The 17176-nt window shown below is 44.5% G+C and overlaps 1 protein-coding gene across 1 annotated transcript in view; it reads right to left on the reverse strand.

The window, feature by feature from the left end:
* Positions 1 to 8240: 8240 nt before the first annotated feature.
* Positions 8241 to 17176, reverse strand: part of LOC118375800 (versican core protein-like) — a 33167-nt gene continuing 24231 nt past the window's right edge. Inside the window, exons 12-16 of the mRNA XM_052525535.1 lie at positions 15832 to 15990; positions 15045 to 15127; positions 12905 to 13049; positions 11240 to 11422; positions 8241 to 11144 (exon numbers count right to left, since the gene is read on the reverse strand). Of these exons, the coding sequence (XP_052381495.1) occupies positions 11047 to 11144; positions 11240 to 11422; positions 12905 to 13049; positions 15045 to 15127; positions 15832 to 15990 (668 nt within the window). The 3' untranslated portion in view covers positions 8241 to 11046. The remainder of the gene's footprint in view (positions 11145 to 11239; positions 11423 to 12904; positions 13050 to 15044; positions 15128 to 15831; positions 15991 to 17176) is intronic.

Consider the following 17176-nt stretch of genomic DNA (forward strand, 5'->3'; position numbering starts at 1 on the left):
GGGCAGAGGATATAGTAGGTAGATAGGATTCAAGGATATAGTAGGAGTATGGGGTAGAGGATATAGTAGGAGGATAGTGGTAGAGGATATAGTAGGAGGATAGGGGTGGAGGATATAGTAGGTAGATAGGGGCAGAGGATATAGTAGGTAGATAGGATTCAAGGATATAGTAGGAGTATGGGGTAGAGGATATAGTAGGAGGATAGTGGTAGAGGATATAGTAGGAGGATAGGGGTGGAGGATATAGTAGGTAGATAGGGGCAGAGGATATAGTAGGTAGATAGGATTCAAGGATATAGTAGGAGTATGGGGTAGAGGATATAGTAGGAGGATAGTGGTAGAGGATATAGTAGGAGGATAGGGGTGGAGGATATAGTAGGTAGATAGGGGCAGAGGATATAGTAGGTAGATAGGATTCAAGGATATAGTAGGAGTATGGGGTAGAGGATATAGTAGGAGGATAGTGGTAGAGGATATAGTAGGAGGATAGGGGTGGAGGATATAGTAGGTAGATAGGGGCAGAGGATATAGTAGGTAGATAGGATTCAAGGATATAGTAGGAGTATGGGGTAGAGGATATAGTAGGTAGATAGGATTCAAGGATATAGTAGGAGTATGGGGTAGAGGATATAGTAGGTAGATAGGATTCAAGGATATAGTAGGAGTATGGAGTAGAGGATATAGTAGGAGGTGTCATGACGTTGGCCTGTGGGTGAGGTTTATGACCCCTCCCATAAATTATTTTCTCCCTTCCCTCTCTCTTGACTCTACAAAAGGACTCTTGAAATGCCTTTGTTTAACATAGTCTGGGAACATCAGAAGGTGGGGGGAAAGGAACCATATTTCGGTAATCCAACCAGCTGAAAATATGCGTTTGTATTAAATGAATATGATGCCAGATCAGTTGGCTTCTAAAACATTATTAAAAGGTAATTTACTACCTTCACAAGTGCAGTCTCAGTGCTATGATGGGGTCTAAAACCAGACTGAAGCATTTCGTATACATTGTTTGTCTTCAGGAAGGCAGTGAGTTGCTACTCAACAGCTTTTTCAAGCATTTTTGAGAGGAATGGGAGTTTCAATATAGGCCGATAGTTCTTTATATTTTATGGGTCAAGGTTTGGCTTTTTCAAGAGGGGCTTTATTACTGCCACTTTTAGTGAGTTTGGTACACATCCAGCGGATAGAGAGCCTTATATTATGTTCAACATAGGAGAGCCAAGCACATGAAGCAGCACTTTCAGTAGTTTAGTTGGAACAGGGTCCAGTATGCAGCTTGAAGGTTTAGAGGCCATGATTATTTTTATCATTGTGTCAAGAGATATAGTACTAAAACACTTGAGTGTCTCTCTTGATCCTAGGTCCTGGCAGAGTGGTGCAGACTCAGGACAACTGAGCTTTGAAGGAATACGCAGATTTAAAGAGGAGTCTGTAATTTGCTTTCTAATGATCATGATATTTTCCTCAGAGAAGTTCATGAATTTATCACTGCTGAAGTGAAAGCCATCCTCTCTTGGGGAATGCTGCTTTGTAGTTAGCTTTGTGACAGTATCAAAAATACATTTTGGATTGTTCTTATTGTTCTTCTTAAATTGAAAACATAGGATGATCGAGCAGCAGTAAGGGCTCTTCAATACTGCACGGTACTGTCTTTCCAAGCTAGACGGAAGACTTTCAGTTTGTTGTGGCGCCATTTCCGTTCCAATGTTCTGGAAGCTTCAGAGCTCGGGTATTTTCTGTATACCAGGGAGCTAGTTTCTTATGACAAGCATTTTTTGTTTTTAGGGGTGTGACTGCATCTAGGTTATTGTGCAAGGTTAAATTGAGTTCCTCAGTTAGGTGGTTAACTGATTTTTGCACTTTGACGTCCTTGAGTAGGCGGAGGGAGTCTGGAAGGGCATCTAGGAATCTTTGGGTTGTCTGAGAATTTATAGCACGACTTTTGATGATCCTTGGATGGGGTCTGAGCAGATTATTTGTTGCGATTGCAAACTTAATAAAATGGTGGTCCGATAATGCAGGATTATGAGGAAAAACATTAAGATCCACAACATTTATTCCATGGGACAAAACTAGGTCCAGAGTATGACTGTGACAGTGAGTAGGTCCAGAGACATGTTGGACAAAACCCAATGAGTCGATGATGGCTCCGAAAGCCTTTTGGAGTGGGTCTTTATTCCAGTGAGATTGCTAAGGCGAACACTGCCCATGTTTAGTTTTGCCCAACCTAAGTCGAGGCACAGACACCGTCTCAATGGGGATAGCTGAACTGACTACACTGACTGTGCTAATGACAGACTCCATTAAGCTGGCAGGGTGGCTAACAGCCTGCTGCCTGGCCTGCACCCTATTTCATTGTGGAGCTAGGGGAGTTAAAGCCCTATCTATGTTCGTAGATAAGATGAGAACATTCCTCCAGCTAGGATGGAGTCTGTCACTCCTCAACAGGCCAGGCTTGGTCCTGTTTGTGGGTGAGTCCCAGAAAGAGGGCCAATTATCTACAAATTCTATCTTTTGGGAGGGGCAGAAAACAGTTTTCAACCAGCAATTGAGTTGTGAGACTCTGCTGTAGAGCTCATCACTCCCCCTAATTGGGAGGGGGCCAGAGACAATTACTCGATGCCGACACATCTTTCACATCGTGGATAACAATATCCCTGTACTCTCTACACTCGCCAGTTTTAGCTTTAGCCAGCACCATCTTCAGATCAGCCTTAACGTCGGTAGCCTTGCCCCCTGGTAAACAGTGTAAGTCTAATACTACGGGTAATGGAGTCGTCAATGACTAGCGTTTTCAATTTGTCAGAGCTAATGGTGGGAGGCTTCGGCGTCTCAAACCCCGTAACGGGAGGAGTAGAGACCAGAGAAGGCTCGGCCTCTGACCCCGTAACGGGAGGAGTAGAGACCAGAGAAGGCTCGGCCTCTGACCCGTAACGAGAGGAGTAGAGACCAGAGAAGGCTCGGCCTCTGACCCCGTAACGGGAGGAGTAGAGACCAGAGAAGGCTCTGCCTCTGACCCCGTAACGGGAGGAGTAGAGACCAGAGAAGGCTCGGCCTCTGACCCCGTAACGGGAGGAGTAGAGACCAGAGAAGGCTCGGCCTCTGACCCCCATAACGGGAGGAGTAGAGGATATAGTAGTTAGGTAGGATTCAAGGATCCTCGGCCTCTGACCCCGTAACGGGAGGAGTAGAGACCAGAGAAGGCTCGGCCTCTGACTACGACTTGCTGCTTAATGGGGAGAACCAGTTCAAAGTTTCTGTCGGCTGAATGAGCGACACCGGTTGAGCATTCCTACAGCATTTCCCTACAGAAGCCATGAGAAAGTTGTCGGCTGCACTGACTGTGCGAGGGGATTTATACTACTATCTGTACTTACTGGTGACACACGCTGTTTCATCCTTTCCTACACTTAAATTACCCCTAACGATTGCGTCTGAATCTGGGCTTGTAGCAAAGCTATCCTCGCCGTAGGGTGATCGTTCTCTTGTATATTATGAGTACAGGAAGGCCACCAAAAAATCTGAGATTTCCATACCCAACTATAACATTTTCCGTCAAGATAGAACTGCCAAAGGGGGAGGAGTTGCAGTCTACTGCAGAGATAGCCTGCAAAGTAATGTCATACTTTCCAGGTCCAACAGTTCGAACTACTAATTTTAAAAATGACTCTCTCCAGAAATAAGTCTCTCATTGTTGCCGCCTGCTACCGACCCCCCTCAACTCCCAGCTGTGCCCTGGACACCATTTGTGAATTGATCGCCCCCCCCATCTAGCTTCAGAGTTTGTTCTGTTAGGTGACCTAAACTGGGATATGCTTAACACCCCGGCAGTCCTACAATCTAAGCTAGATGCCCTCAATCTTACACAAGTCATCAAGGAACCCACCAGGTACAACCCTAAATCCGTAAACAAGGGCACCCTCGTAGACGTCATCCTGACCAACTGGCCCTCCAAATACACCTCCGCTGTCTTCAACCAGGATCTCAGCGATCACTGCCTCATTGCCTGTATCCGCTAGGGATCCGCAGTCAAACGACCACCCCTCATCACTGTCAAACGCTCCCTAAAACACTTCTGTGAGCAGGCCTTTCTTATCGACCTGGCCCGGGTATCCTGGAAGGATATTGACCTCATCCCGTTAGTTAAGGATGCCTCGTCATTCTTTAAAAGTAACTTCCTCACCATTTTAGATAAGCATGCTCCGTTCAAAAAATGCGGAACAAAGAACAGATATAGCCCTTGGTTCACTCCAGACCTGACTGCCCTCGACCAGCACAAACATCCTGTGGTGGACTGCAATAGCATTGAATAGTCCCCGCAATATGCAACTGTTCAGGGAAGTCAGGAACCAATACACGCAGTCAGTCAGGAAAGCAAAGGCCAGCTTCTTCAGGCAGAAATTTGCATCCTGTAGCTCTAACTCCAAAAAGTTCTGGGACACTGTGAAGTCCATGGAGAACAAGAGCACCTCCTCCCAGCTGCCCACTGCACTGAAGCTAGGTAACACGGTCACCACCGATAAACCCATGATTATCGAATACTTCAACAAGCATTTCTCAATGGCTGGCTATGCCTTCCTCCTGGCTACTCCTCCTGGCTACCCCCCCGCAGCTACTCGCCCAAGCCTCTCCAGGTTCTCCTTTACACAAATAAAAGATAGCAGATGTTCTGAAAGAGCTGCAAAACCTGGACCCGTACAAATCAGCTGGGCTTGACAATCTGGAACCTCTATTCCTGAAACTATCCGGCGCCATTGTCGCAACCCCTATTACCAGCCTGTTCAACCTCTCTTTCATATCGTCTGAGATCCCCAAGGATTGGAAAGTTGCCGCAGTCATCCCCCTCTTCAAAGGGGGAGACACCCTGGACCCAAATTGTTACAGACCTATATCCATCCTGCCCTGCCTATCTAAGGTCTTCGAAAGCCAAGTCAACAAACAGGTCACTGACCATCTCGAATCCCACCGTACCTTCTCCGCTGTGCAATCTGGTTTCCGAGTCGGTCACGGGTGCAACTCAGCCACGCTCAAGGTACTAAACGATATCATAACCGCCATCGATAAAAGACAGTACTGTGCAGCCGTCTTCATCGACCTTGCCAAAGCTTTCGACTCTGTCAATCACCATATTCTTATCGGCAGACTCAGTAGCCTCGGTTTTTCTGATGACTGCCTTGCCTGGTTCACCAACTACTTTGCAGACAGAGTTCAGTGTGTCAAATCGGAGGGCATGCTGTCCGGTCCTCTGGCAGTCTCTATGGGGGTGCCACAGGGTTAAATTCTCGGGCCGACTCCTTTCTCTGTATATATCAATGATGTTGCTCTTACTGCGGGCGATTCCCTGATCCACCTCTATGCAGACGACACCATTCTGTATACTTCTGGCCCGTCCTTGGACACTGTGCTATCTAACCTCCAAATGAGCTTCAATGCCATACAACACTCCTTCCGTGGCCTCCAACTGCTCTTAAACGCTAGTAAAACCAAATGCATGCTTTTCAACCGTTCGCTGCCTGCACCCGCACGCCCGACTAGCATCACCACCCTGGATAGTTCCGACCTAGAATATGTGGAAATCTATAAGTACCTAGGTGTCTGGCTAGACTGTAAACTCTCCTTCCAGACTCATATCAAACATCTCCAATCTAAAATCAAATCTAGTCGGCTTTCTATTCCGCAACAAAGCCTCCTTCACTCACGCCGCCAAACTTACCCTAGTAAAACTGACTATCCTACCGATCTTCGACTTCGGCGATGTCATCTACAAAATAGCTTCCAACACTCTACTCAGCAAACTGGATGCAGTTTATCACAGTGCCATCCGTTTTGTTACTAAAGCACCATATACCACCCACCACTGCGACCTGTATGCTCTAGTCTGCTGGCCCTCGCTACATATTCGTCGCCAGACCCACTGGCTCCAGGTCATCTACAAGTCCATGCTAGGTCTTTCGTTCCAGTTCTCTGCTGCCTGTGACTGGAACGAATTGCAAAAATCGCTGAAGTTGGAGACTTTTATCTCCCTCACCAATTTCAAACATCTGCTATCTGAGCAGCTAACCGATCGCTGCAGCTGTAAATAGTCTATCGGTAAATAGCCCACCCAATTTTACCTACCTCATCCCCATACTGTTTTTATTTATTTACTTTTCTGCTCTTTTGCACACCAGTATCTCTACCTTTACATGACCATCTGATAATTTATCACTCCAGTGTTAATCTGCAAAATTGTAATTATTCGCCTACCTCCTCATGCCTTTTGCACACAATGTATATAGACTCTCTTTTTCTTCTACTGTGTTATTGACTCGTTAATTGTTTACTCCGTGTGCAACTCTGTGTTGCTGTCTGTTCACACCGCTATGCTTTATCTTGGCCAGGTCGCAGTTGCAAATGAGAACTTGTTCTCAACTAGCCTACCTGGTCAAATAAAGGTGAAATAAAATAAAAAATAAAATACAGCGACTGCAATTAGAAGGCATCATGTTAATGTTACTACTTAGCTTCGGCTGTTGGAGGTCCTGACGAACCACGTCCAGATAAAGCGTCCGTAGTGAAAAAGTTGAATGAAAAAAAAGTTGAGCAAGGGGAAAAACTCAAAATATAAACGGTAATTAAAAAGTAAAAACAGTCAAGTTGTCAGGTAGCAAAGTAAGGTTGGCAACAAAACACACAGCAACATGTAAACAAGTCTGCAAGTTGTGACCGGAAGTCAAAGATGCGTTCGACAGCGACACCTGGAGGGGGTGTAAGTAAGAGGATGGGGAAGAGGATAAATTAGGAGGACGGGTACAGTATACAGAAGGAGGATAGAGGTCGGGGATATCGTAGTAGGATAGGGTTAAAGGATATAGTAGGAGGATAGGGGTAGAGGATATAGTAGGAGGATAGGGTTAAAGGATATAGTAGGAGGATAGGGTTAGGGGATATAGTAGGAGGATAGGGGTCGAGGATATAGTAGGAGGATAGGTATAGGGGATATGGTAGGAGGATAGGGTTAAAGGATATAGTTGGTGGATTTGGGTAGAGGATATAGTAAGAAGATAGCAATAGATTTAGTCAGAGGATACGGGTAGAGGATATAGTAGGAGGATAGGGTTAGAGGATATAGTAGGAGGATAGGGTTATAGGGGATATAGTAGGAGGATACGGGTAGAGGATATAGTAGGAGGATAGGGTTAGAGGATATAGTAGGAGGATAGGGTTAGGGGATATAGTAGGAGGATAGGGTTAGGGGATATAGTAGGAGGATACGGGTAGGGGATATAGTAGGAGGATACGGGTAGAGGATATAGTAGGAGGATAGGGATAGAGGATATAGTAGGAGGATAGGGTTAGGGATATAGTAGGAGGATAGGGGTAGAGGATATAGTAGGAGGATAGGGTTAGGGGATATAGTAGGAGGATAGGGGTAGAGGATATAGTAGGAGGATAGGGTTAGGGGATATAGTAGGAGGATACGGGTAGAGGATATAGTAGGAGGATAGGGTTAGGGGATATAGTAGGAGGATAGGGTTAGGGGATATAGTAGGAGGATACGGGTAGAGGATATAGTAGGAGGATAGGGTTAGGGGATATAGTAGGAGGATAGGGTTAGGGGATATAGTAGGAGGATAGGGGTCGAGGATATAGTAGGAGGATTTGGTATGAGGATAGGGTTATTGGGTACCAACACACACATGCAGGCCCTCAGTAATGTATGTGTTTCCAAATGTGCGTGTTTTCCTGCCAGTTTGAGGAATTACAGAAGTACACAGGTGTCTTCTCGTGGTATTCCTGTTCTGTTCCTTGATCTTGTTACTGAAAAATGTCTTTCAAAGCAGCAGATTGTTTTAGAAGCTGGATGACGTCATGAGGGTGGTTGGTTTGCTGGCGGCGTTTCATATTTTGCTGGTTTCCAGAGCAAAGGGCTATTTTCATGTCCCCCACCCAGCCTTCAGCTGTTACCAGGACATACAGCAGGGCTTGACTGATAGACAGACTGGGAAGAAAGACTCATTCACTCACTTCAGTCACTTATTTGTTCATTCACTTTGTGAGAGTATATCATCACTCTTTAAGCATTCGACATAAGAATGCATCCCCACTCTCTAAAATAAAGTACAGTGGCTCCCTCTGTTGGTAATCAATACTTATTGCAGGTAAAGACACTATTGTTTTCAACAAGCTCCAGTGCCTGTGATGACTAATCTTCTGCATTGAGATATGAAGCGAGAGAACATTGATACACATGGATAAAATCCGTTATAATATTTTTATTGCACACACAGCAGAAGTTGCGATGGAGCAGAGGATGGTGTATAGGTACATTATTAGTGGGTCTTTGGCGACATACACAACATAAACATAAAAACAGACAAAGTATTCTCTGATAAATCACATTCCCTCTCCCTCCTCCGATACAGTATTCCCAAAAAACTCTGAGTAGAAACAGACATGATAAAAACAGAGCAAACAGAATGTATGAAGGCAGTAAACAAAGAAGACAAATGCAGCAGAATCTTCTAACTGAGGAACAGCGATATTAGCCGATAAACTGTCAATACAGTCTCCTCTTTGTACTGTTGTTCATGCTTAATCAGGAGCAATTGATTTATACAGATATTTTACAGACGATAGTAACAGGATATACTGAAAAGGTATTTGAGCTATTTTTTGGGGATCAAAAATGTTCCTTACGTAAAAAGGAATCATTTGTATTTCTAAAAGGTCATAGTTCAAGTGTCTTTGAGGTTGTGTTACTCTGCTTAGATGTGCCTGGATAGGTATTTTACGTATCAGCCAACAAATTCATATGTTACAGCAATCTGGCGCCTAATGGTGATCTGGCATGCATCAATTGGTTGATACATGCATTGTCTGAGCAGGGGAACACGACCTGAGTGTTTCTCAAAGTTGGTTCTGTTGAGAGCAGTTTGGGGGGATTCTCGGGTACAGGTCAACCCCCTGCCCAGCACGGTAACAGCTCACATATCTGGATTGTATAACTTTACTAAACAGGTTGTGTGCAACATAAAGAACTGAAATGAGACATAATGTAAGATACTGGTCTTTCTCTGCAAGGTACAAGGCAGATTTTTGTAAACAGCAAAATAAGTCATTGTTGTAAAAATCACTTCAGTTCTCATGACCTTTAACAGTATCACAGTCCATTCATTGGTGTAACATATACAATAAATGAAATGGATATGTCTTAATATATAACTTTTATCCTCTATCTTATGAGTCAGGTCTCTAGCTACAGCACACGTTCACCCACATACCTGACATTCATTATACTCTATATTTTCCTCTTTATCATTGTATACATACTGTTTGTATAACATTTTTTTTAAAAACATTATCTTTACGATGAAGGTATTACTGATGTTTTTAATACGCTGGAGAGCCACTGCAGGAGGTGACTGTCCCAGATATCCCTTCTATGCTCCATATGCTAACAGTCACTTGTCATGAACAACGATTGCACTTCATAGTGACTTTTTAATTGACCAAAGATGGTGATGAACATGTGGCTCATTATTTTTATATATTTTTTTACATAAAATGAATTCACATGACATACTGCCTGTATGCACAATATTGAATCAAGTCTACACTGAGTATACAAAACACTAAGAACACCTGCTCTTTCCATGACATAGACTGACCAGGTAAATCCAGGTGAAAGCTATGGTCCCTTATTGATGTCACCTGTTAAATCCCCTTCAATCAGTGTAGATGAAGGGGAGGAGACAGGTTAAATAAGGATTTGTAAGCCTTGAGACATGGATTGTGTATGTGTGCCATTCAGTGGATGAATGGGCAAGACAAAATATTTAAGTGCCTTTGAACGGGGCATGGTAGTAGGGGCCAGGCGCACTGGTTTGTGTCAAGAACTGCAACGCTGCTGGGTTTTTAACACTCAACAGTTTTCTGTATTTATCAGTAATGGTCCACCAACTAAACAACATCCAGCCAACTTGACCCTTCTGTGGGAAGCATTGAAGTCAACATGGGCCAGCATCCATGTGGAACACTTTCAACACCTTGTAGAGTCCATGCCACGACAAACTGAAGCTGTTCTGAAGGGGGTTGTATATGAGAACAATCAACTTCTATCTTCCATTCTGTGAGCAGAAAATATGGAATGATTCATATAAACCTTCATAACTTTCTGATGTGATTATGTGAATGCTCATTATTCCAAATAATAAACTCGGGTCTCTTTCACTGGAATAATTGCAAACTTGTCACCAGGGCACAGGCACACATTCTAGTAGTGAGCCAAATATATATTTTATATGTCTTTTCAGTGGATTGTTTCTCAGGAAAAAGAAACAGCATAAAGTGGACATTTTCAGAAAGCATTGGATTGAGATGTGTCCCTCTAGAGCAGGCACAGAGAAGCTCTCCTGTTCTCGAGACGGACACTGTAGCTGTGTTAACCATTAAGGCAGTGTGTGTGTGTTGTCGGAAGAATCAGACGTGATCTGGGGTGGATTTCACTAAGCAAGATCAAGATCAAGTTAGCCAACTAACTTCAAAAATATTCTGAAACTTCATTTGTCCTAGTTGAATTTGAAATGGACTCAATACTCTGTGTTACAATGTTTATTAAACCTGTGTTTAATGAGAGTTTATCAGAGTTAGCTTGCTGATTGTGATTATGCCTTGTGAAATACCCCATGGCCCTATCCAGGGACCTAGCTATACATATTTATAAATAGTTCTGAAAGTATGTCAATGCGTCTGGCCCTAGCTAACCCCTTGGATCTTATCAGACTGTCTGGGATTAGTACATTACTCAAAATTCCAGAAATCCCCATTGGAAGAGTCCTGGAATCAGGAGGGAATAACAGGAAATTCAGATTCCTCCAACCAGGATTTCTGGAAAACTTTGGAATTTTGGGAAAGTTACTGGAATTTTGCAACCTTATCTGCGCTTTTAAGGACTGACCAGAAATCAGATTAGTGTTGATGTCACGTCTCTCTCTGGCTCTGTTGCTGCTGGTTACGGCTGCCCTGACGTTGCTAGTTGTAATTCTTCTGTTGGTCTTGGTTGTTTTAATTGTTGTATTGTTGGTTTCGATAGTTCTGATTCTGGTTATGATTGTGATTATCGGTACGTTGCCGAGAAACGAAAGCCTTCTGGTACGTAGCGGCTGAAAAAACAAAAGGAGAGATTGTTAATGTCGTTGCATCAAGGCCCTGATTAGTTCTGGTAGTCATTGAGACAGCGGAAATGGAAGGTACTCACGGCTCATACAGGTGATCTTGGGGCTGTCCCATTGGCCATTGTCACGGCAGCGGATGGTAGGGACATGTCTCTGTATGAAGCCATTTTTACAGTGGTAACGAACCAGAGTGTTGATCTCATAACGAGGCTTCATAGAACCGAACACACAGGCATCCTTCACCAATGGGGGCTGGCTGCAAGAGACTGTAGGGAGGAGAGAGGACAGGGGTAAGGTGTGGTGTGTGTGTGTGTGTGTGTGTGTGTGTGTGTGTGTGTGTGTGTGTGTGTGTGTGTGTGTGTGTGTGTGTGTGTGTGTGTGTGTGTGTGTGTGTGTGTGTGTGTGTGTGTGTGTGTGTGTGAGAGAGAGTGTATGTCTAGGTAGCCATTTGATTAGCTGTTCAGGAGTCTTTTGGCTTGGTGGTAGAAGCTGTTTAGAAGCCTCTTGGACCTTGACTTGGCACTCCGGTACCGCTTGCCGTGCGGTAGTAGAGAGAACAGTCTATGACTATTGTGCCTGGAGTCTTTGACAATTGTTAGGGCCTTTCAATTCAATTCAATTCAAGGGCTTTATTGGCATGGGAAACATGTGTTAACATTGCCAAAGCAAGTGAGGTAGACAACATACAAAGTGAATATATAAGGTGAAAAACAACAAAAATGAACAGTAAACATTACACATACAGAAGTTTCAAAATAGTAAAGACATTACAAATGTCATATTATATATATATATATATATATACAATGTACAAATAGTTAAAGGACACAAGATAAAATAAATAAGCATAAATATGGGTTGTATTTACAATGGTGTTTGTTCTTCACTGGTTGCCCTTTTCTCGTGGCAACAGGTCACAAATCTTGCTGCTATGATGGCACACTGTGGAATTTCACCCAGTAGATATGGAAGTTTTTCAAAATTGGATTTGTTTTCGAATTCTTTGTGGATCTGTGTGATCTGGGGGAAATATGTATCTCTAATATGGTCATACATTGGGCAGGAGGTTAGGAAGTGCAGCTCAGTTTTCACCTCAGTTTGTGGGCAGTGAGCACATAGCCTGTCTGCTCTTGAGAGCCATGTCTGCCTACGGCGGCCTTTCTCAATAGCAAGGCTATGCTCACTGAGTCTGTACATAGTCAAAGCTTTCCTTAATTTTGGGTCAGTCACAGTGGTCAGGTATTCTGCCGCTGTGTACTCTCTGTGTAGGGCCAAATAGCATTCTAGTTTGCTCTGTTTTTTTGTTAATTCTTTCCAATGTGTTAAGTAATTATCTTTTTGTTTTCTCATGATTTGGTTGGGTCTAATTGTGCTGTTGTCCTGGGGCTCTGTAGGGTGTGTTTGTGAACAGAGCCCCAGGACCAGCTTGCTTAGGGGATTCTTCTCCAGGTTCATCTCTCTGTAGGTGATGGCTTTGTTATGACACCGCCTGGTATAGAGGTCCTGGATGGCAGGAAGCTTGGCCCCGGGGATGTACTGGGCCGTACGCACTACCCCTGGTCGGAGGCCGAGCAGTTGCCATACGAGGCAGTGATGCAACCACGATGGAGCACCTGTAAAACCTTTTGAGGATCTGATGACCCATTCCAAATCTCTTCAATGTTTTTCAATGAGAAAAATTGAAATTTGGTTTACTTTCTGAATTGACTGGAATTGAACTGGAATTGACCCATTTGTGTTTGTGTTACCTGTGCCCTTCTTGCAGGTGAAGGTGAGGTGGTAGTTGCAGGGTACATCATTCCACTGTCCTCCCTCATGCCAGATCATCACCACACAGTCCTCTCCAGATTGGAAGAAACTGTCTGGCTGGTTGGGACGCCAGTGCTCATATTGCTGCAAACAAACAATCACACGCTCTCATCATCACCAAACTTTAGACCTTTTTACTACAGTCATATTCAATAGCAGCTTAACAGCTCCACAGTTACCCAGATAGCTCACACAGCCCTTACTGTATAAGATCATCATTCACAGTATACATGACCTGTAAGGTAGTCACTGTATAACACAGGGGAGGAATCTCATTGTAACTTCTTTACCAATCTCATTCATCACTAGCCATTATGGGAACCAGATGACAGTACCTTTTAACAAGCCTATCGGTTTATACACACGTTTCCTTTGTTAACCCTGCTTTTTCTGTAAGCTGTCAGAAGCTTTACTTACGAACAGCCTCTAGTGGAGAGAACCCAGCGGAGACTCCTACTGTGACAGAATAGTGCTGAGGTTAGTTAGCATGTGGCTGTAATACACAAAGAGGTCATACGGGGGCGCTATTGCTCCATCTCAGTGAGCCAGACCTATAATCTCTACTGTCTGTGAAACTGAACCAGATGTTTAGCTAACCCCCGACCACCAGCATCACCCTCTGGCATGGGGACAGGGGGAATTCTCCCCAATTTTCCCCGCCTCCCCCTTCCCCTTCTCTTCTTTAGGATCTTTTTGTTGCAGTTTCCCTGGTCCAAACGGCTACAGCTATGCATCAATGCATGTTAACTCAAACACACACATGTACACTTAGAACTGAACAAGGTTGTGCCTTGCAGCACTGAGCGATAACGCCGTTAAAAAACAACATTGTTCCAACAGTATCATCTGCATCTCTCTCTTGTGGCTGTGTGTTTGCCCAGCAACACACACACACACAAACACACACACACTGTCCTTACTCCATATCTCAGCTCACACTTCATACAGAGAAAACAGCTAGACATTCTCTGCGTAGTGTGTGTGTGTGTGTGTGTGTGTGTGTGTGTGTGTGTGTGTGTGTGTGTCTTAAAACCATCTGTAACACCCATATCACATCATATCATACACTACATGGCCAAAAGTATGTGGACACCTGCTCGTCGAATGTCTCATTCCAAAATCATGGGCATTAATGTAGAGTTGGTCCCCCCTTTGCTGCTATAACAACCTCCACTCTTCTGGGAAGGCTTTCCACTAGATGTTGGAATATTGCTGTGGGTACTTCCTTCCATTCAGCCACGAGTATTAATGAGGTCGGGCACTGATGTTGGTCGATTCGGCAGTCGGCGTTCCAATTCATCCCAAAGGTGTTCGATAGTGTTGAAGTCAGAGCTCTGTGCAGGCCAGTCAAGTTCTTCCACAAACTGTTGCGACAAAGTTGGAAGCACCTAGCCCGAACCATGAGGGGCCTAGCCCGAACCATGATAAACAGCCCCAGACCATTATTCCTCCTCCACCAAACTTTACAGTTGGCACTCTTTCTCCTGGCACTGCCAGATGGTGAAGAGTGATTCCACTGCTCCAGAGTCCAATGGCGGCGGCGACCATTATACCACTCCAGCCAACGCTTGGCATTGCGCAGGTTGATCTTAGGCTTGTGTGTGGCTGCTCGGGCCATGGCAACCCATTTCATGAAGCTCCCAACTAACTGTTATTGTGCTGACGTTGCTTCCAAAGGCAGTTTGGAACTCATAGTGAGTGTTGCAACCAAGGACAGACGATTTTTACACGCTACACGTTTTAAATCTCGGCGGTCCCGTTCTGTGAGCTTGTGTGGCCAATCACTTTGCGATGTTTCCACTTCTCAATAACAGCACTTACAGTTGTCCGGAGTAGCTCGAGCAGGGCAGAGATTTGACAAACTGACTTGTTGGAATAGTGGCATCCTATGACGGTGCCACACTGAAAGTTACTGAGCTCTTCAGTACGGGCTATGGAGATTGCATGGCTCTGTGCTGGATGTTATTCACTTGTCAGCAACGGGTGTGGCTGATATAGCTGAATCCACTCATCTGAAGGGGTATCCACATACTTTTGATCATGTAGTGAATCTTATCAGGGGATTTTCTCCTGTTCTACCATGATGCTGCCGTCTGTCCAGCGGAAGTCTCTCTCAAACATCTTGTCGTTCAGACCGATCCACTGGTAGTCATGGCCCAGACCTGGGGGTGAGAAACAACAGTTAGGACTGCATCTGTCTAACTCTACAACAGCAAATCACAAATGCTTCCTGTTCCCAAAGTCTGCTTTCTAAGCCCCAAAACACTGTTGATCTCTCCCTCTTTCCCCCTTTCTAGGTGAATCAATGTTGTTTACACATCATTTCAACCAAAGATTCTATGTGATGACGTTGAATCAATGTGGAAAACTGATTGGATATTTTTGTCACCCAACTTTTAAATCCAATGACAGGGTGAAATGTGTTGATTTTATGCTGAATTCACATTAGCTGACAACTCAACCAAATGTAAATCAAAACTAGACGTTGAGCTGACGTTTGTGCCCAGTGGGTAGTTTGAGGTGTGTGTATGAATGATACAGACCAAATCAGAGGGGGTACTTACTTTACAGTAGGTAAGCAGCCCTGGGGTATGACGTGAGTACCCCCTACTGTGAACTGTCCCCAATAAACTAGTCAGGAAAACTGTTGTCATGCTGTTACCACAGCCAGAGCTGCATGTTGCACAAACATCAGTCTTGTACAGTTTGTTGTGCAGACTCATCAAAACAGTTTCATTATGGAGTCCTGAGTGCTACATATGACACACAATATCTCTACGCTCCATACTCTCTACCCTCTGACCTCTCACCCTAACCTGGACCTGTTACCTGTGACTAATGACAACCTAAGGGAGGCGGGACTTACGGTTGACATACAGCTGCTCCTCCTGTGACAGGACACTGGCTAGGTGGGCTCCTTGGACACGACACTCTCTCTCGGCAGCATCCCATGTCCGACGGTGGGTGATGTACTTATAACAATGGCTTTCGAACTTCTGCCAGCCATACTCACACACCTCCGTGTCTGGGGGAGGGAGAGGAATCAATGATTAACAGATGAATCAATGGCTAACAATATCCACAGAGATGAAACAAATTGCATAAAATTAGGGGAGAAGAGAGAGAAACAGAGAGCGAAAGAGATCGAAACAGAGTGAAAGAGTTAGAGAGAGAAACTAAAATGAAGGGTGGACTGTAAAAGAGAAAGAGCTCCAGCTGGTTTAGAAAGGTCCCTGACTGAATGAGCTCACAGACTCCCAGTTGGAGCTCATTATCCGCTTTGGAAACCCTCACAAGTTTCCCTGTTCTCTAGGCCACACACACACACACACCACACACACACACACACACACACACACACACACACACACACACACACACACACACACACACACACACACACACACACACACACACACACACACACACACACACACACACACACACACACACACACACACACACACACACACACACACACACACACACACACACACACACACACACACACACACACACACACACACACACACACACACACACACACACACACACACACACACACACACACACACACACACACACACACACACACACACACACACACACACACACACACACACACACACACACACACACACACACACACACACACACACACACACACACACACACACACACACACACACACACACACACACACACACACACACACACACACACACACACACACACACACACACACACACACACACACACACACACACACACACACACACACACACACACACACACACACACACACACACACACACACACACACACACACACACACACACACACACACACACACACACACACACACACACACACACACACACAAGCTTGCTCGCTCTCATGCATTCATCCACATTGATCCACCTGTGTAAGTTGAGAATAGAAGAGCATGCTACTACATTAAGGGACTGTCGCTCCATACTGAACCCTCTTTGTAGTTTTGGGACTTTGCAAGATTTGTGTATGTTAGTGGGTCCACAATGCTATGTCAGAAAACCATGATCCGGCATGCTGCTGGCTTGGATGAGCTGTTGTCATAGAATTAGAATTCTGAATAGTTGTTTAGAGTAGTTCCATTCTTCTACAAGTTTATTCTGAGTGTTCTACTGTAGAATTCTTGAATGGGTTCAATATGTTATGAAAAGCAACACATC

Source organism: Oncorhynchus keta, chromosome 9, assembly GCF_023373465.1.
Source record: "Oncorhynchus keta strain PuntledgeMale-10-30-2019 chromosome 9, Oket_V2, whole genome shotgun sequence".
NCBI classification, from domain to species: domain Eukaryota; kingdom Metazoa; phylum Chordata; class Actinopteri; order Salmoniformes; family Salmonidae; genus Oncorhynchus; species Oncorhynchus keta.